General features: G+C 37.1%; 1 protein-coding gene and 1 non-coding gene across 3 annotated transcripts; both read right to left on the bottom strand.

Annotated features, from left to right (window-relative positions):
• Positions 1 to 972: 972 nt before the first annotated feature.
• Positions 973 to 21260, bottom strand: LOC118264816 (uncharacterized). Its single transcript, XR_007707175.1, has 13 exons — positions 21017 to 21260; positions 19668 to 19825; positions 7885 to 8038; positions 7223 to 7416; positions 6749 to 6946; positions 5747 to 5899; positions 5429 to 5621; positions 4098 to 4270; positions 2502 to 2752; positions 2199 to 2350; positions 1580 to 1742; positions 1369 to 1472; positions 973 to 1083 (listed from the first exon to the last, which is right to left on the bottom strand). It is a non-coding gene; the product is annotated as an uncharacterized LOC118264816 (transcript).
• LOC118264663 (uncharacterized) lies at positions 13950 to 19407 on the bottom strand. Of its 2 annotated transcripts, none has more exons than XM_050704738.1 (11): positions 18626 to 19407; positions 18151 to 18347; positions 17873 to 18070; positions 17430 to 17582; positions 17116 to 17308; positions 16747 to 16919; positions 16409 to 16661; positions 16100 to 16251; positions 15683 to 15845; positions 15481 to 15584; positions 13950 to 14660 (listed from the first exon to the last, which is right to left on the bottom strand). In XM_050704738.1, exons 1-11 carry the CDS (start codon positions 18806 to 18808, stop codon positions 14582 to 14584), a joined length of 1848 nt encoding a protein of 615 aa, XP_050560695.1. In that variant the 5' UTR covers positions 18809 to 19407; the 3' UTR covers positions 13950 to 14581. The 2 variants fall into 2 exon arrangements, with proteins under 2 accessions (XP_050560695.1, XP_050560697.1); XM_050704740.1 differs by having other exon boundaries at positions 18581 to 19406.
• Positions 21261 to 21378: the final 118 nt, after the last annotated feature.

The following is a 21378-nucleotide window of genomic DNA, read 5'->3' on the forward strand; positions in this document are numbered from 1 at the left end:
TAACAAAGTAAAGAAAAAATTGTAAAATTTTACGTTCACATTAAACTCATACAAACTTTCACACACAAAACGTTATCGGATTTTATCTACGGAAATTGAATCGGCACAATTTCCGATCGGATCATTTTTGTTAATGTGCTAGGTGGGGAAGGTAAGGGCGCTGAGGATATAATATAGCCGAGTACCTATAATTTTATAGGTACTCAATACAATTTTTAACAATGTCCATGTACCTAATTTGTCGACATCTAACGTAAAAAGACGGGACGAGATTCGTTTATGTAATAAATTTGGTCGCAAGTGCGACTGCCAGGCAAGGGATCTCGGGTTTGATTTCCGGGTCGGGCACAGTATTGCTGGGCATTTTTCGGTTTTTCGAAAATTTCTCAGTAGTAGCACGGAGTCTGGCATTGTCCAGTATATGGCAATAGGCTCACCTCCTGGGACCTTAACACAAACGGTGAAAAGTGAATTGATTCTGATGAGATTTGTTACAGCCGTATGTCTTGGAAAAGACTAATTCAAAAGCCCGAAAGGACGAAGTCGCGGGTAACAGCTAGAAGTAACACACAAGCAAAAGATCGTCTATTTAAGTACCTTGAAGATCTTATTAAAAATAAAGGCACTAGGACTATAAACCTATATCGGATATCAAAGTGTGACAACGCAAATCAACTTCTGTCATATATTTTGCTATGTTTTTATTTTTGTCAATTGCTTAAATGATTAAATAAAAAGACGTTTTATTTATTGACATGTTATTTATTCAGCATCTAGCATATTAACAAAAAAATATGTGGACATAATATAATTTACAACTTAAGGCATACAAGGTATTGTTAACCCATGACTATTGTACTACTTCATCATTCCCTAATGATAACCTCACTCCATCTATGTAGCTATAAAGATTGTAGTTACCAAAACAAGTGATTAAGTCCAAACATGCGCTTAACGCTTTCCATCTAAATTATAGGCTTAGTCGTAACATTCACAGATTAACTTCAAAGTAGGTCTTTGCAATAGCAGAATGGATTTAGATGTGGGTGCGTTGCGGTGATACAGTGCGGTTCGTTTTTGTATCTGAAAATTAAAAGTAATCTTTTAATTGTTTTGTTTGATTATGCTAAATAATGAGTTGTAAGTACCATGTGAAATGTAATTCCTTCAAAACATTTTAGAAAGGCGATATTTTAGGAATGGTAAATTCTGTAAAAGTCCATAAGGTCATGGCACTAATCATAAGCGCCGTGGCGCGGCCATTGTAATGTTTTGTAATATAGGTACTACACAAAAAAAAACTCATACATTATTTTAATCGATTTTATGTTTTTTCTATATACATTTTTGGGAATTCTTTGTACTTACGCACTAAGTCTTGATATTTCATTTCTAGTGATTGAAGACACATTTGTTTGTGTATCATAAATAACCGATCCTTCGAATACTGCTCGTCCAGGACTCATTATTATCTGAAATAATGTTTTTTTTGAAGTAACAACAACAATCTTGTCTTATCAAATAAGAATTAATTTGTGTGACTAGCCTAGCAAAAATCATATATTTCACTTTTATTCACCGTAGCTATATAGTATTCATAAGGTGTCCTTGGAGCCGAAGCTTGAGGATTTCCAAGAAATGCATCTTCGTCCTTATAGAATACATATTTCAACAACTGATCGTCAACTTCCTGTATCCAAACTGATTCTATAGATGTAAGTTGTCTTCTTTCGCACTTCGATCTGTAACGTTACAATTATTCATTTTAACACATTATCTATAGAAATTATTCTACTATCAATTATACAAGTTTCCATGAAGTCGACGTCCAAATAGCACCAAGTGATCGAAATCTAACTAATATAGTCTTATTCTTCCTTCCTATTCTTATTGGAGCCTTGTCGATCATCTGATGCCATTTGGACGTCGACGTCGCCATTTTTTGAGGGGGAAAATCATTCAAAGACTTCTCTCGCCCTGGGCGAGGCGACAGAGAGTGTCAGACTCTTACTGACTAAAAAGGAACGGGGTGGGTTCCTACTACTGCTTGTCGAGCCGGAGCCCCGGTAAACCTGCTAGGTAGTCCGCAGCTCCGGATCAGGCATCAGCCCTATTGGGCCCCCTCTGTGGTGGTCTGATGGCTCTTTGAGGCGCGCTGTATAAACAACACATATGGTATACGAGAAAAAGAAGCTAACCGTTGTTCTGAAGTAAGAAAGTTAATATAGTCGGCAAGAGCAGTTGCTATTTCGTTGTACATAGGAGACGATGTAGTCACATTGCGCCACTTCGTACATATGCACCAATGTCGAGCGATGCCAGCATCGGCGCACGAGCGGTTTGCAGGTATCTGGCGTAACATAACATATTCACTAAACAAAACCATGATAGGAGACAAACTTTATTACTCTGTTTATATTCAAGTAAACATTTTTATTTTGGAAATTGTAGAAAACTTTAGAAACATTACTACTTGATATGTAAAGTTATCTTGAACTTACCGGCTCTAGTAAACTCAAAGCTCTGGGTAAATCACAACCAGGGACTGTGTACTTATCGCTTAAGTCTTTCAAATCCAGCACGTCTAATATTGTGGTGTGTAAATCAAAGGGTGTTGTGACTCTAAGCGTTCTGATTTAGTGCTGCCAAAGCGTCAGGCCTGAGTCGTTTGAGTTTTTCCGGAAGGAAGATAGAAAGTAGGGGTAAATATTCCTCCAGTTTGCCTTGATATGTTTCTTGTAGTTTTGAGAACCTGTAATGTTAAGTACTACTTTAGCAACGTCGAAAAAACAAGCATTTCAAGAAACCAGTTTTTAGATATAGTATGTCTCTCACTCTCCCAGAATATACGGGCTATCTGGCAGGCAGTGGTTGCGTTCATCAGCATCGCATTTGTACAGGTAAAATCAACTTTTCAAACCATTTTAAAAAGTTATTTTTTATTATTATTATGTTTATTGAACTTATATAGCATGAATCTATTATTGCCAGGCATTTTTATTGTTGTTTAAGCTTGCCAAGCGCCAATTCGATTTCCTTAATATCTGAAATTTTTGTATGATGTTATTTTAAGAAAAAACCCATTAATTTGCCAAGCAGTAATTCGATTGTAACCTTACCGATCAAAAACTGAAAAATGATGGTATCATTTCGTGGTCTAATATTTGTCGAAGGAATTACGGAAAAAGGATTAAAAAACCGCCCAGCTGCGAGTCGGATCGCTCATGAAGGGTTCCGTAGCACCAAGTAGATGGCTGACTTGGTTCTTTAGCGGTTTTTGAAAATTAATTTCTTAAAAACTAATAATGAAGTTCAAACCAATTTTAGTTGAAACATTTTATTAAAAGTATAGCATATATTTTTTTAAATTTCCTCACTCTCTTATTTTAAAAGTTAGACGGGGGGGACACTCATTTTTCCACTTTGGAAGCGTCTAACTTTCAAACGATTGATTTTGACGACGGTTTTAGAAACCTTAACATCTTTTTTAAAGACCTATCCATAGACACCAATCACGGGTAAGCTGAAAAAAATAAAGTTTATTATGGAGTGGCCTCCTTAAATTATTAAATTTATTATTTTTTATTCAAAATTCGAATAGCAGTTAGAAACACATTACAAAGTTTCAACTATGTTAGCCCAACTTGATATGTGAAAAGTTGATATTTTACCTGTACAAATGCGATGCGCACTGATGAACGCAACCACTACCAGGTGCCAGATAGCCCGTATGATGTCTGGAAGAGTGTACTATATCTAAAAACTGGCCTTCTTGAAATGCTCTCTCAAAAACGTTGCCAGCTCTTATACGATACGGTGATTTGAAATAATAAAGTTTTTTTTTTTTTTTAAAAAACGTTGCCCCACATTAGGATTTTCTCCTGTGTCGTGGGTGCGTTTACAAACATACAGTTTCATGACACCCAAACCCGAAACAACAATTTGTGGATCACACAAAGTGTTGCTCCGTGCGGGAATTGAACCCGCTACCCGTTGCTCGGCAGCCAGTTGCCCAGCCACCGCATTACCGTGCAGTCAGTGTGGTTGTGAGATAAACAAAGTGGATGGACGAATAGCATTGAATATTAAATTTGTACCTGCTACCATGGTCGCCCATGATAATAAGAAGAGTGTCTTCCAAGTGTTTGGCACTCCAAGTCTCCATGAATGACAAAAGTGAATCATCTGCCGACGATATCAAGTCGAAGTTATCATGACTAATGTCTGATGAAAATGTGAAACAAAATTTTTTGCCATCCAACTGAAATAGCTGTTAAAAGAATATCATTTTAGAACTATAAATTCAAATGCTACTATTGGGTACGAAGTACCTACATAATATAACACATGAAAATTAGACGTTTTGAAGAAGATATAATGAAATAATGGGTTAAATGTCATAAGATTATCCAAGTCAGTGAAAAGCATCGTTCTCATCTAGATACACAATGATCCTGAAATCAACGTCCAAATGGCAATAGGTGATCGGCAAGATTACAACACGTAACAGTGATCTGCACTATGGGTTCCACCGTAATCAATCTACTGGGGATCTTCTTGCGTATGACATGGGGAGGTGTTGGCTTGTTGGCAAGGATTTTGACAGGATCTGTCACAACAGCCTATCGGCAAGCTAGCTATCAGCAAGCTGAGTCGGTCAATTCTGAGATCGGTCAATTAGAGTAGTCATTGATGGCTGCTCGTCTAAACAATTCAATTTAACTTCGGGGTTCTTCAGGGGCTAGCACCTTCAGCAACACTTTTTTGCTGTATTTTAACGACCTGCTCAAGCCCGGTATCTTCGGGTATATAGAAGACAGCACAGTTGTTGAAAGGTAAGGTTCCGAGGTGCGGACTAGCGGAACACAGCGCCGGTCCTTGTGAGAGTTAATGGTAGAACACTTGAACCCGTCCTTGAAGGCGGTTTCCGATTGGGGTGAAGGCAATTTGGTCAGATTCAATGCTAATAAAACCCATGCGTGTCTATATAGTGTCTCCCCCAAACGGAGTTAATTCCCGTCGGCTCCTACTTTGGGAATGTATCAATCCCAATAACTGATCACCTTGAGTTTCTGGGCGTAACTTTTACGTCCACTCTCAACTTCGTATATCGAGTCAAAGGCGCAACTAGCTGGTAGGAAATTGGAAATAAACTAGGATGGCTCAGCTAAGCACCAGCGAGAAGCCTTCGAGTCCATTGAAAGACGTGCTAAGAGGCTCATCAAAGATGCTGCGCTTGTGAATATATACATAAATAATGGTAAGCTTCAGGCACGTTATGATTTACTAATTCAGTAGCTTGTTCAATAACTAAATTTCTGCAGCGGGAGAGAAGGATAGTTGTGATGTGATTTTATTAGTTTACACAGCATTGTCAACAAGCGCCCCTTATTCAATCACGTCTATTTATAAGCATCGATACACGTACCTCAGCGGACATATCTATCAGAAACTTATACACAGGAGTGGCACCAATGCAGAACTTTTCCGAAAACATGTTTTTCTTATCTTCGAGGAAGAATGGACGAAGATAACGGTCTGCTGGTTGCTGTCGAAAACCATTGAACCTTAACTGGAAGGTTCCTGTTCGTGGCTCATCTTCCATATATGCTGTTTGATATCTACAAAAAGTATGCATGTATTATATTTACATCTGTAAAACGGAAATATTTTGTATGTATTGTACAAAACATATGGTCATTACGTTTAACTTTAATATGAAAGCGTTGAAAAGAGGAAACGATACCCAAGATTCTTCAATTTGTGGAAAATAAATGATGTATGGTCAACGTAAACTTTGTTTGTTACTTTTATTCTTGAATCGGGATGTTGTTCTTCTGGCTTCCCAGTAAGTATGGCAAATAAAGCTGCAGGGGTTCCATCACCAACGATGTTGTAACTGAAATCATATTGTTTTTCAGATGCGACATGCCAGCCGTTTAAAAAACGTGGTGTGCATAGGCCCTTATAAGTGGTGAGATTGACACCGAGTAGTAGTCTGGATGAATTGTCAGTAGAAGGTCTAAGCAGTTGGCAGTAGGTGTGTCGACATCGGACACCCTTGTGGCCTCCTGGACCAAGTAAGTTAGGGCAAGCTTACGGAACTCCCTTCTAGCATGGTCAGAGTACTGGTATGGGAACTTCCACTACTGGGGATAGGCATTAAAGTCCCCCAGTAACACTGACTGACCTGAATGGTACCTTTCCCGAACCACCAGGTGTAGTAATTACAATTTTATCAGACGATTTTTTTCTGATACCCATACACTATCTACATCAACATCAGAAAAGAGAGCCCCCGAGTAGAACTGGCCTAGGAAATCCCATCCACTTATTCCATCCTATCACCCCACAAAGCGAGATTGTGTGAAAGCCGATCCTGCTCGTATAAAGTGTCGAGAAGGCTTTGCCTTGGTGCCTAACATCACCTGTAGGCGGACCTTTGGGGCCACAGTCCACGGAAGGCGGTGACACAGTGGTAACGAAATTCATAGGTGTCCCTAAGATATTCTGCAACAGGCGTTAGGCGAACTCCGGAGTTCTACTCGCGGTGTCCCTTACAGTTGCGCACAGTGGCGGCCACTGGGGACGTTTCAGTGATATAAGAATCCCACAAACCCTGGTCTTTCTCCCCAAAAAGCTGGACGTGTTTTGCAGATTTGTCCCTGACGTAAAGATTCCCCCAAAATTGACCTTGTGAATTGTGAAATCGAAGTGTATATTGTGTATAAATACTAAGAGTTTTTACCCGTTCATGGTGATAGCTTTTTTGGATATATACTTGTAACTCTTCGGCATTTTCCTTATAAATCCATTGTGAGATGTAGAATCGAAGCCTAGGATCATAACGTTGTAGGAATCTTCACGGTTTGGAGGCACTGGTAGTGTCTCCACTGGGCGTAAACCCATTTTAACGCCTTCCCATCGCGGTGAAATAAAACTAAAACTATACAGAAAAGGTAGCTTATCTTTGTGGTAGGAACTTCTGTTTTTGTTATGATATCTATACTAATATTGATAAAGCTGAAGACTTTGTTTGTTTGTTTGAACACGCTAATCTCCGGAACTACTGGTCTGATTAAAACAAATATTTATGTTGGATAGTGCATTTATCGAGGAAGGCTATAGGTTAAAAAACATCACACTATGACCAATAGGAGCCGAGCAGAGCGGGTGAAAACGCGCGGAAGTAGCTAGTATAATAGAAAGTATGGATACTAACGTGTGCTTATATCTACCAGTACATGACACTCTGACGTGGTCACTTCTATTAAGTGTATACTTGTCTCCTCCGTTCACTATAGTTTTGTTGGAGAGATAATATTCTCGATCATTTACATATATTATATCGCTGTAAGTACAACTGACATCTGTTATGTTATTGAATATTTCTTGGGTAACATAGCATTCTGATTTCTGAAAAAAAGAATATTTTTTAGGTTATGTAAAAAAAGTGAAACTAACTGTTGCTCGTCATTTCGTCTGCGTAGACTTCTGACAGAATTTGTCATTTTTATTTTTCATTGGTCGAGTGGTCGCAAGTGCGACTGCCTTACAAGGGGTCCCGGGTCGGGCAAAGTATTACTGGGTTTTTTCGGTTTTTCGAAAATTTCTCAGTAGTAGCACGGAGTCTGGAATAGGTTCCCCCCTATTACATGGGACTTATAACACAAATGGTGAAAAGTGGGTGTACATTGTATAGCGGCATTACGTGCCATAATGTGCACCCCTGCCTACACCTTCGGGGCGGACAGATAGACAGACAAAAATAGAAAAATATATTATTTTACAAATATACATCTTAGTTCTTTTTTCATTGAGTTTCATCTTACTATTTTGTTCTTTCGGCACTGGTTAAAATTTCTGGTCAAAATGTATTCGTACCTTACATATTACCCAATCAAAGCCTTTACAAGTAACTTTCGGCATATCCTTTATATATTCCATAACTTCTGCAGAAAATGGATCGATATTGGGTCTTTCGCATCCTTTGCCTTTTTCTTGTAAACAGTACTTCATGGCGCGATTTTCAACTATACTGTAAGTAATTGAAGTAATTACTAACATAATTGTATGATTGGACTACTTTGTCAATTGATAAGTAAAACCTAAGGGCCTATGCACACCACGTCTTTTAAACGCGCGTCGCCGGCGCGTTTTTCTCCTGCAGAGCAGTTTGTTGTCGTTTGTATCGCTACAAACGCGCGGTACCGGCGCGTGTGTATCGCGTCTGTATCACTACAAATGCGCGTCGACGGTGCGTTTAAAAAATGTGGTGTGCTTAGGCCCTAAGTCCGCACGAAATGAGCGCCCTATTTCGAATTGGGTGTTAATTTTAAATAGTCTGGCATTGGTCGCGTCTGCGTATGATCTTACAAAATACCGAACTGATTCTGAAGAATTGTAGAAATATCACATCAAGAATGATTAAAAAAGGAGGTGGGATATCGTATTTTCGGTAAGTAAAAGATTTGATTGATTAGTTTTTTGTAGTTTTCACGGCTCATTGTAGGAAGAAATATGTATTTTTTATTTATTTCGTTCCAATCAAAATCCAGCCTTGCTATGTGGAACCAATAATTACCTATTATATAAAAAATTTACCGCTCCTGTCGACGTTAAATTAGTTTCTGTGAACTACAGATCTGAGCGCTTAGTACGAGTTTGCTTTACTTTTAACGTGATCAAAACGAGAGCGCGTTAAACGTAAAGCAAACTCATGCTAAGGCCTCTGATGTATGTGTCGCTAGTTGTGTCACACGTCTTCAAATACACGTTAAAATACGTTATGTACCTATGTGTGTCTCCTAAACCCAGTGGTATTCTCACTATTACTTCTTTTTTCGGAGGATTTCGAAATTGTGGAAGAATTCCGAGGATAATTATGGCCAAGAGAACATATACACTTAGCCGCCATCTGATAAAGACAGTCAACCAGTACTTTAGGACCTGAAAAGTTGTTATTGTATTAGGTATCGAGATATTCAACATTTTTGGTTTTGGTTAAAAAATTTCGAACTAACTATAAAAATATCAATAAATAAAAAACTACTGGTTTACTGGGATTCCAATTATCGTTTGCTGGGGGATTATAAACTTAATCAGATTTCCAGATAAACGACAAAATGTCATTGTTACATGGTAGATGTTCCACCCACTCGTACGAAGCGTTTTGCATCAAGTTCAGTTTCCTAGTGTTTACTGTTCACACTAGGAAACTGAACTTGAAGCACTTCAACAAGAACTGGAAGCACTCTTTCCCAGAGTCTGTATTTCCTAAAGGGGACTATAACTACAACCTGGATGTCTTCGCGTCTGGAGTAAAATGTTCTTAGGTGAATATAGCAGGCGGCATCATCGCTTACCAATAAAAAAATCACGACTTTGCCACAATAGGGTCAGAAAGCATACTTCTTTAAAACGTTTCTATGATATCATGCATCTGGTCATTAACATTTGCCAGTAGGAATAACATACAAGAAAAAATAATGTTTTATTTACCTTAAATAATTTTTTAAACATAGAGATACCTGACTTTCGAACTATATTGGATTTCATATCGGCAAATACTTATCGATATAATAACCTTTGAAGTAACTATCCTATTACTATGCGAGCGGATATTTGACTCTTTCTCTGAAAACTGAAAACATTCTTTGAAAACTGAGCTTCTGTCAGATATTTGTTTATAATTAATATTGATTGCCAGGGTTGGAATATTATAACCTTCTTTCTCATTATTCGTTTCAAGAGAATTAAAAAAGGTTAGATGACGTCGGAGCAATGTTGGACGCCCGTGCTGTAGACAGACTTGTAAAAAAGGTATGAACGTTTTTTACATCGAATTATCTATACATATAATAAAATCGTAGAAAAGTGCTGTCTGTACATTGAAAATAAAAATAAAAAAAATAGCAGGGGTTATTGTAATGTCGATGTCGAACCCAAAAATGTAATTAACTTTTTTTTTGTCTGTTTGTCTGTTTGTCTGTTTGTCTGTTTGTCTGTTCGTCTGTGCGCGCTAATCTCAGAAACGGCTGATCCGAGTTGGATGCGGTTTTCACGAATATATTGTGGGATGCTTAAATTTACATTTAGTGTTTGTTTCATGTCAATCGGTTCATAAATAAAAAAGTTATGTCAAATTAAAGAATCACGTCGAACATTCTATGCTTATACCATTAATCTCCGCAACTATTTGACGGATTTGGTTGAAATTTGGTACAGATATAGTTTAGAACCTTAGAAAGGACATAGGATAGATTACATTCATTTGGTTGGGTATCGGCCGAGCGCTTCGGTACTATCGTAAAAGAAGTGTATTATCAGTCGTATGATTATTTGTCTGTAGTGGTCCTGCTGTTTCGTATATTCTAAATTGGTTTCGTTGTATTTGTCAATTAATAAGTTTATTTGTTGGGTTTTCCTGGTTTTTTGGTTAAACTATTTAACGTAGGTTTAGTTTGATATCGATTATTAGTAGTTACTGTAGTTAGTTTTTTTAATAAAATTGTAAGTCTAATTTATAAATTAATTAGATTAGATTTAAGTCGTTTCTTTTAAATTATTTAGTTTAAGCTTGGTTATTATAGCATAGAGGATAGGTTGTAATATAGTTTCTTTTTTAATTGTTATAAATTCGTAATTCGTAGCTTTCTTTAGTTTTAAGTTAGTTTAAGTCCGTTTTTAAACTATTTTTTCAATGCCCTAAGTGAGTATACATCTATTAAATTCAAACGCAGAGCTCATTATGTTGATTTTTGAAGAGTTCCCTGGAATATCTTCCACATCTCATTTTTGAAGAGATCCCGCGAGATCGGGAACTATGTGGTTAAAACCAAAAATTTGCCGAGAGTCACTATTCCACGCGAACGAAGTCGCGGGCAAAAGCTAGTTCGTAAATAAATATTCAATGGTAGGTCTTTTTATATCAGTTATGAGTAGAGATGTGCCGTTCCCGGTAATATTCCCCGAGGTGGGAATATTGGTGGGAATATTGCCGGCAATATTCCCGGGAGTGGAAATATTGGGGAATATTGCTTAATTGCAAGTCAAATTAACCTCGAAAACGGTGTTTAATACTTGAAATTAGCATTTAAAGACCACAGTGTACATTATATACAATAATGTATTGTTTTGGGTAAAATTGCCAATATTCCCAGCAATTTTGGGCAATATTCCCGGTAATTTACCGGGAATATTCCCAATGTTGCCGGGCACGATAGCGAATACAAGAAATAACCATTAATATTAATCTATGAATTGAAGATCGGTGGGTATTGAATAAAAGGCACAAATAGAATCAATTCTTTTAATGTTTTTCTGGTTTCCAACGTCAAATCACATAACCAAAACGTTATCAAAACTACAAATTATAAAAAAATAACATTATTTTAATACACAAATTCGTGACAAAATACGATGCACCTCTGTATTATCCAATGATGTTCCGGTATTATCAGTCACTGATGGCAATTGTGTCACTATAGTCGTACTGGAAGAAGCACCGGAGGTACAAGGTACATTGTCCACTGTTTTTTTATCGAAGTCATTCTTAATTTCGACCGGTGCTTTATTGCACTTTGTTATATGACGTGCAAATTTTGTTGCATTTTTAAATGCATACACTGTATCACAATATTTACAAGTATATTTATCTTTATTATTTTCTGTACTAATAATAAAGTGTGACATAATCTTGCTCCGCGGTCTCATATTGTCGGTTAGGAATAGACGCTAAAGTGACGTGCGCATTCTCCGATAGATGCCTGGATACTGTTGTCCCTACCCCGTGCCGTGCACTTGCAGCGCGAAAGAAATTGTGTCCTATTTTTTTGCACGACACGCGTATGCGTATTTGAATTATTTTATTCTCAATGTAGGTACTTACACAAATACAACTGTGGCGACACTCTGACAAGTGACAGATGACAGAAGTACATAGACATAGTATGTACATAGACTATCGACGATGATTACACCTGCACTAATAATAAAATAAGTAGGTATTATTTGATAGGGAACATTGGGAATATTCCCAATGTTGCCGGGAATATTGGTATTTTACCGGCAGCGGGAATATTGGAAATATTCCCGGTAGTGGGAATATTTCCATCAGGCACATCACTAGTTATGAGTGAGTTTATAAGAAAAAGTACTTTTTGAGTCGCTAAATTTCGATCCCGCTGGAATTCTGGGATGCTCCACAACCTCTTCTAGTAATAGAGAAATTATAATCTCTAAAGCAATAGAAGGAAGCTTATGATTAAATAAAAATCTTTTTATTTATTGACATATTATTTATTCAGCATCTAGCGTAGTAGCAAAAAAAAGTTGAAATAGTAGTTGAAAATAATACAATTTACACCTTAGCAAGGATGTCCAACACTTGTTAGTGGAATGTGTCCGATATATAGGGGCACCGCACATGTTCACACTCGCAGACGTTCACGACCCAACACCAATGTTGTTCGACCCTGCATTGCCAATGTTAGATTCTTCTGCTTCCTTCAGGATTTCAAATTTCTTTCTGGATTTTCATGATTTGTACAGTTCGCTAATTGTCGTTTTGAAGTTACATCATATTATTAATTTTATTAATAACCCTGGAGCATGCTAATTTATCAGAGAAATGTCTTGACGGATCCAGTAGTGTCGTGGTAGCTAAAACATTTCACTTGTTCCACTGTATGCAATCTCTTACTTAAGTCTTCCAATAAAATTAGGTAATGATAAATAATTTCTGGCAGAGCCAACATCCGTTTCCGTCAATTATAGCACTATATATCTCTATAAGACAGGATACTATTGGTATAACTTGATGTTACAAACGTTTGTACACATATTGCTATCACAGCTTATCGGTTTTAAAGTCATTTACTAAGATCTCTAATAACATCCAGTTGACTGGCGGTTAACATTGGAGAAAGCTTTCTTAAGTAATATTGTAGCACGTAGATTTGATAACTTTACAAATGTAACTAAAATTCGACTGTGGCATATGATCCTGAAAACTCTGGCAATTTCATGGTTTAGCAATGCAAGCAGACAAGCTGAAACTTTGCGCGCGCTAATTTTACTTTATAACAGCTTTGTAAAGTTATGCACGGTTAGCTAAATGAACATTTCTATTCGCAATTCATTTAATTTTTCAATATACTGCCTAAACGAAATGGTTCGACCCTCTGCTATCTAATAATTCTTTTTTTGACCGCTAACTAATTTCAACAGTCTGCGTTAGCATAACGATCTCTTGTCCATTAATAAAAGGGTGTGATATTTTCTGGTGTCCAAATTACAACCTAAAAAATAGCAAAATTTGCAGGGCACCCGTCAAATGTAAATGCATCTATAATAAATCAATTAGCAAATTGATACATTAAACAAATATACAAAACTTATTTTGTTTCTAATGCTTTTACATTCATATCTAAATATCTTTACAAGTAGGGTCCTGGTCTCTAAAGTCTAGGGTTTGATGATACAATATCTAATTGCAAAAACAACTAGTTAAAATTTTTAGTATTAGGATGATTTATGCGCTGGTACAGTGATTGCCTAGAGCGGTTCCTTTAATTGTATCGACGATGATTACACCTGCACTAATAATAATAAGTAGGTATTATTTTAAACATTGGGAATATTCCCAATGTTGCCGGGAATATTGGTATTTTACCGGCAGCTAAATATTCCCGGTTGTAAGTATTTCCAAGGCACATTAGTTACGAAGTATTTATAAGAAAAACTTTTTGAGTCCGCTAAATTTCGATCCCGCTGGAATTCGCTCCACAACCTCTTCGTATTCTCTAAAGCAATAGAAGGGCTTATGATTAAATAAAAATCTTTTTATTTATTGCATATTATTTATTCAACTATAGTAGCATACAATTTACACCTTAGCAAGGGTCCAACACTTGTTAGTGGTTTGTGTCCGATAATGGCTAACATGTTCACACTCGCAGACGTTCATGACCCAGCATCGATGTTGACCAACCCAGCATTGCCAATGGTGGCGCAGGATCCTTAATAACAGCGCTTTATCGTTTTGCATCACCCTATCATTGATTATCAGAAAATGTCGACGACATTAAGTCCGCCAATTTCACAGTTCATATGCAATAAAGTTTAAATAAATTAGGTAATGATAAATCTGGCATAATCCTGTCAATTTACAAGTATCTCTATCAATATAATATAACTTTGAACGTTTGTAGATTGCTATCGTATCGGATTTTCATACTAACTTAAAACTCCTTATTCATGGAGAAAGCTTAACAGATTTAAACGAAACTTAATGTAACTAAAGTTCTATGATCCTAAGGCTTAGTTTAGACTGCAAGCGACAAGCGCGCGTTTTTATAAGGCGTGCTTACAACTATATGCATTTTATTCGGCCTAAAGCTTTGGTGCACATGCTAACGCACGTTTAAAGCGCGTTAGCATACGAGCGGCTTGAATAAAATGTATGTGAAATGCAAACAGTTGTAAACGCGCATTATAAAAATGCGCTTAACGCTTGCCATCTGAACATAGGCTAACGCTTAACATTCATAGCTTAAATATTTCTTTACATAGCTTAACTTCAAAGTAGGTCTTTGCAATAGCAGAATGGATTTAGATGTGGATGCGTTGCGGTGATACAGTGCGGTTCGTTTTTGTATCTGAAAATTAAAAGTAATCTTTTTAATTGTTTTGTTTGGTTATGCTAAATAACGAGTTGTAAGTACCAGGGTTGTTACGAATATTCGCATCCGCATCCGCAAATGCGGATTATTCGCATTAATTCAGACATCTGCATTCGCATTCGCATCCGCATAATCAATGCGGACTTTTGGCGGATGTAGATTGACAATTTCACATCGACAAGTAACGACTTGTAAAGAAAGTGGGCGGAGCCAGATGTGCTCGTGCTTCGCGTTTGTTTTGGTAATGGGTAACTTCATTCGGTAAATGACGAATAGGAACACACTTATTGGTTGGTAACAAGATCCTACAGGCTTTGTTTGTCGTGTTTTTTTTCGTTGATAATTTTATAATTACAGTGATTAGTGATTTTCCGCTTTATTTCATAGTTTTTTGATATATTAAATGAAATGTTTCCACCAGTAAAAAGCAGAATTACTTTACAATAAACAAAAACGATCCAGAGAAATCGGAGTGCAATATATGCAATAAAAGTTACTCGCGGAAGGGTTTAAAAATGTTTATTCAGTTATTTATGAACTCCAAATCCGCATCCGCATTCGCATCACATCCGCATCCGCATCAAATCTGCATCCGCGGATGTGAGCTTCAAATAATGTCTAAATTTACGCATTCGTAACAACCCTGGTAAGTACCATGTGAAAATGTTGTTCCATCAAAATATTTTAGAATAGCAATATTTAAGGAATCGTAAATTCTGTCTTGTAATCTAAAGTCGACTAAAATTATATTTACGCCCTCCAAATATATATGAAAATAAATCTCCTTTGCACTTACGCACTAAGTCTTGATATTTCATTTTTATTGATTGTAGACGAATTGGTTTTTGTATCGTAAATAACTGATCCTTCGAATATTGCTTGTCCAGGGTTCATTATTATCTGCAATAATGTTTTCCCAGTTAGTAACAAATCTTATCAAATCAGAATTAATTTGTTTGACTAGCCTAGCAAAAATATTTAGGAGCACTTTAATTCACCGTAGTCATGTAGTATTCATACTGTGTTCTTGGAGCAGGAGCTTGAGGATTTCCAAGAAATGCATCTTCTTCTTTAGAGTATTCATATTTCAATAACTGATCGTCAACTTTCTGTACCAAAACTGATTTTATAGATGTGATTTGTCTTCTTTCGCACTTCGATCTGTAACGTTATAATACTTTTTTTAAAATATATAAATTTTACTGGTACTGCCGTGGAACCAATTTCCGCAGTGTTTCTGCGTTTATATTCGGTATAGGTTGGTATCCCTCATGGAAGGTAAAATCTTAGAGCAAAGGTAAGGTCTCACTTATAACAAAATTTATCAGAAATTATGTTCATGTAGGTGCTGTAACTTCTTAAAGAATATCGGATGATTTAATCTGCAACTTTGTATAAGGAGCAAAAAAGCTAACCGTTGTTCTGAAGTAAGAAAGTTAATATAGTCGGCAAGAGCAGTTGCTATTTCGTTGTACATAGGAGACGATGTAGACACATTGCGCCACTTCGTGCACATGCACCAATGTCGAGCGATGCCAGCATCGGCGCACGAGCGATTTGCAGGTATCTGGCGTAACATAACATATTCACTAAACAAAACCATGGCAGGAAACAGACTTTATTATTCTGTTTATTCGAGTAGATACATAATATAAAACTGTTTGATTTTGAAAATTGTAGAAAACTTAACAAACTACTTAATGTGTAAGGTTTTTCGAGCTTACCGGTTCTAATAAACTCAAAGCTCTGGGTAAATCACAACCAGGGACTGTGTACTTATCGCTTAATTCTTTCAAATCCAGCACGTCTAATATTGTGGTGTGTAAATCAAGTGGTGTCGTGACTCTATCCACGTTCTGAATTAGTGCCTCTACAGCGTCAGGTCTGAGTCGTTTGAATCTGTCTGGAAGAAAGAAGGAGAGTAGGGGCAAACGTTCCTCTAGTTTGCCTTGATAGGTTCCACGTAGTTTCGAGAACCTGTAATGTTGAACAATTCATTACTATGGTAACATTTCAAATAACGAAGTGGAAGGACGGATAGCATTGAATATTAAATTTGTACCTGCTTCCATGGTCACCCATGACAATCAGAAGAGTGTCTGATCTGTGTCTAGCACTCCAAGTCTCCATGAATGACAAAAGTGAATCATCTGCCGACGATATCAAGTCGAAGTTATCATGACTAATGTCTGATGTAATTGTGAAACAAAATTTTTTGCCATCCAACTGAAATACCTGTTAACAGAATATCAATGGCAGTCGGGAGTATTTTTATGATTTTAGAACTACGAATGCAAATGCTACTATTGGGTACCTACATAAATATAACACAAAATGTCTTAGTTTTTTGGAAGATATAATTGATTTGTCTGTCTGTATGTTCATGATCCCCTTATTCGTCACGTCTATTTACAAGCATCGTTGTACGTACCTCATCGGACATATCTATGAGAAACTTATACACAGGAGTGTCACCAATGCAGAACTTTTCCGAAAACATGTTTTTCTTATCTTCGAGGAAGAATGCACGAAGGTAACGGTCTGCTGGTTGCTGTCGAAAACCATTGAACCTTAATTGGAAGGTTCCTGTTGGTGGGTCATCTTCCAAATATGCTGTGTGATATCTACAAAAAGTATGCATACATTAAACATCTGCAAAACGGAAATATTTTGTATGTATTGTACAAAACATGTGGTCATTACGTTTAACTTTAATATGAAAGCGTTGAAAAGAGGAAACGATACCCAAGATTCTTCAATTTGTGGAAAATAAATGATGTATGGTCAACGTAAACATTGTTTGTTACTTTTATTCTTGAATCGGGATGTTGTTCTTCTGGCTTCCCAGTAAGTATAGGAAATAAAGCTGCAGGAGTTCCAGCACCAACGATGTTGTAACTGAAATCATATCATATTTTTCAGATGGAGCTGGGGTTTGAGATATCCTAAGGGTTTTGAGACAAGTAATATGTAGTCAACTTTTTGATCGATTATTTCACATTCCGAGGACTACGGAATAATTAAGGCAAGAATGCCTTAATTACCTTTATTTTCTCATGCTATTAGTCTTTCTCCGCAAAAAGCTGAACGCCGTTTGAAGATTGCGCTCCGACATAAAAAAAAAACCTTCAAAATTGACATTGTGGAATTGAAGTTTATTTTCTGTAGAACTACTAAAGAGTTTTTACCCGTTCATGGTGATAGCTTTTCCAGATAAATACTTGTAACTTTTCGGCATTTTCCTTATAAATCCATTGTGAGATGTAGAATCGAAGACTAGGATCATAACGTTGTAGGAATCTTCACGATTGGGAGGCACTGGTAGTGTCTCCACTGGGCGTAAGCCCATTTTAACGCCTTCCCATCGCGGAGAAAATAAACTAAAACTATAAGGAAAGGTAGCTTATATTTGTGGTAGAAACTTCTCTTTTTGCTATGATATATAATAGAAAGTATGGATACTAACTATGTGTGCTTATATCTACCAGTACATGACACTCTGACGTGGTCACTTCTATTAAGTGTATACTTGTCTCCTCCGTTCACTATAGTTTTGTTGGAGAGATAATATTCTCGATCATTTACATATATTATATCGCTGTAAGTACAACTGACATCTGTTATGTTATTGAATACTTCTTGGGCAACATAGCATTTTGATTTCTGTAAAAAAATCTTTTATTTAGATTATGTGAAAAACGGAATTATTACTAATAGATCTTTTTAGTATGTTCAACTCTGTATTTCACAATATTTTCATAACGATTTCTAGTTTCCCTTCCCATTCCTGACTACAGATCTACGAATTGTTATTTCGACTTTAATTTTTATTGAACTACGTAATTATTGTTTTCTTTTTCAATGAGTTTCGTATTACAAATTGTTCAAATTTTTACCTATCTCTTTAAAAGTTTTCGGCACTGGTCAAAATGTATTCATACCTTACATATTACCCAATCAAAGGCTTTACAAGTTACTTTCGGCACATCGTCTGTTAATGCCATAACTTCTGCAGAAAATGGGTCGAGTTTCGGCCTTTCGCATCCCTTGCCTTTCTCTTGTAAACAGTACTTCATGGCGCGGTTTTCAACTATACTGTAAGTAATTGAAGTAATTACTAACATAATTGTAAGATTGGACCACTTTGAGTGACTTGGACTAAGACTTAAATTGATCGAATAGCTCTTCTGCAGTACAAAAACAAACCGAATTGTGCGGCTTGATCTCTAGACCCGATTACTTTACCAAACGCAAATATAAGTTTGTCGAATATTAGGTTACCCGCAGCGGATCTTACGCTGTAACTGTGGGGCCAATGGGCGAAATAACCAGAACCTCTCACGATACACGACTGGTGCAGGATGCAGAGCTACGCAAGATTTAGCTGCAATTAAATTATGTGTATCGATATGGTGTGGGTGCGAGTCTTGGGCGGGTGCGGGTGTAGGTACGTGTGGTTGCGGGTGCGGGTGCAGGTGCAAGTGCGGGATGAGGGTCCGGTTGCGGTGTGGTAGCGGATGCAGATGCGGAAGCGGATGCGGATGAGGATGCAGATGCGGATGCGGATGCCTATGCGGATGCGTATGCGGATGCGGATGCGGATACGGATCTAGGTGTGGGTGCGGGAGTACAGGTACGGGTACAAGTACAAGTAAAGGTACGGGTAAGAAGCGAGAACTGGTACCAGCGGGTACAGGTACAGATATTATGTAAAGGTAATAACCCCAGTAGGGCTAATGCTTAATCCGGAACTGCGGACTACCTAGCGGGTTTACCGGGGCTCCGACTCGACAAGCAGGAGCAGGAACGGGGTGGTTTTCAGTCAATAAGAGTCTGACACTCCTTCTCGCCTTGCCCTGGCGAGAGAAGTCATTGGATGATTATCCCCTCTGAAAAATTCCCCCTCTCTCCCCGTAATCGAAATAAAATGTGTCGCTAGTTGTATAGCACGTCTTCAAATACATGTTAAAATACGTCATTTACCTATGTGTGTCTCCCAAACCCAGTGGTTTTCTCTCTACTACAATTTCAGGTTTCGAAGAAATTCGAAATTGTGGAATAATTCCGAGGATCATTATGGCAAAGAGAACATAGACACTTAGCCGCCATCTGCTACAGATCGCCAACCAGTACTTTAGGACCTGAAAAGGTGTTATTGTATTAGGGGTCAGGGTTATATTTGTTGATTAGCTACCTAAGTACAGTGCTTTCAACGAGACCTGACAGGTCTGAAGTTAGGCTTTGCAAACTTTCGCGCAGGTACATTCGTGTACAAAACTATTACTGCAATATTATTTTTTATAAATCTAATCTATAATATAAAATTATTTTTATATCGGGTTTTCCTTCCTGACGCTATAACTCCACAATGCACGAACCGATTTCCACGGTTTTGCATTCGTTGGAAAGTTCTCGGGCTCCGAGAGGTTTGTAGCAAAGAAAATTTGGGAAAAAATTCAGGAGAAAAGCAGGAAAATAGTGAAAGTCATTGGTGGCGAAACAGAGTTCGCCGGGTTTGCTAGTGTACTAATAAAATTCCCTAATCAGTGACGAAGTACAAATAAACCAAATATATTATTTTTTCATAAACTGCGTTAAATCATAAATGAGTTTTCTCGCTTGGCGATTTAAACTCTATTGTATTTTGGTGGCATATTTAATAATATAAGTGCCAACTGACATTTGCACAAATTAATTGCAAACTTAAACACTAAACAAAAACTAACAAAATACTTAAAAACTTAACAATAAAAATTAACAACAGTAATAACGAAATATACGAAAAGTTTTGTTACCGACTGCACTGACAGAGATTCAAGACAGAGATAGTGACACTAACACAACGCCGATCCTAACGTGTGACAGAGACATAATACAATAAACTCTAAATAAAAATATCGATTGCGATATTTGATCGATAAAGGGTCAATTGGATTTAGAAATGGTCAATCTCTAGCCTAGATCGCCGCCCCCGCACCTCGCCTCATGCCACCATTTGGTTCTAAAAAAGACTTATTGCGCAGCCTTCTGCACGTAGTTCAGACCTGCCAAGATCCGTTGGAAGTACTGTACTCTACGCGACGTAGGCGACGGCTCACGCCCTGGCTGGTCACTCTAAAGGCAGTCACAGACCTAGCTATAATAATTATAGTATTAATTATAATATATTATAGTATAGCTAAAGTCTGGATTCCTGGCTGACCACGCGTGGCACGACTACTTCACATTTCCCCTTATTTCTGTATTCCATAGCTTCTATGATATCATGCATCTGGTCACCATTTGCTAGTACGACTAACATTCGAGAAAAATTATATGTTTTATTTACTTACCTTACACATTTTTTTCAACATAGAGATACCTGACTTGAATACTATATTGGATCCCATATTAGCAATAATTAAATACTTATTGAAATAATAAAGTTTGGAGTAAATATTCTAGCGAACGAATATTTGACCGAATGAAATTATATTTAAATACTATTTTCTTTGAAAACTGAGCGCGTCTGTCAGATATTTGTTTATAATTAATGTTGATCGCCAGGATTGGAATATTATAACCTTCTTTGTCGTTTTTCGTTTTAAAAAAAATCGATTCTAATTAAAGAAGGTTAGATGACGTCGGGACAAAGCTGATTTTTGTTTGTAATAGTTGCTGTAATTATATTCAAATTAAAATAATATCTTTAGAT

The sequence above is a fragment of the Spodoptera frugiperda genome, chromosome 26 (genome assembly GCF_023101765.2).
Source record: "Spodoptera frugiperda isolate SF20-4 chromosome 26, AGI-APGP_CSIRO_Sfru_2.0, whole genome shotgun sequence".
Lineage (NCBI taxonomy): Eukaryota > Metazoa > Arthropoda > Insecta > Lepidoptera > Noctuidae > Spodoptera > Spodoptera frugiperda.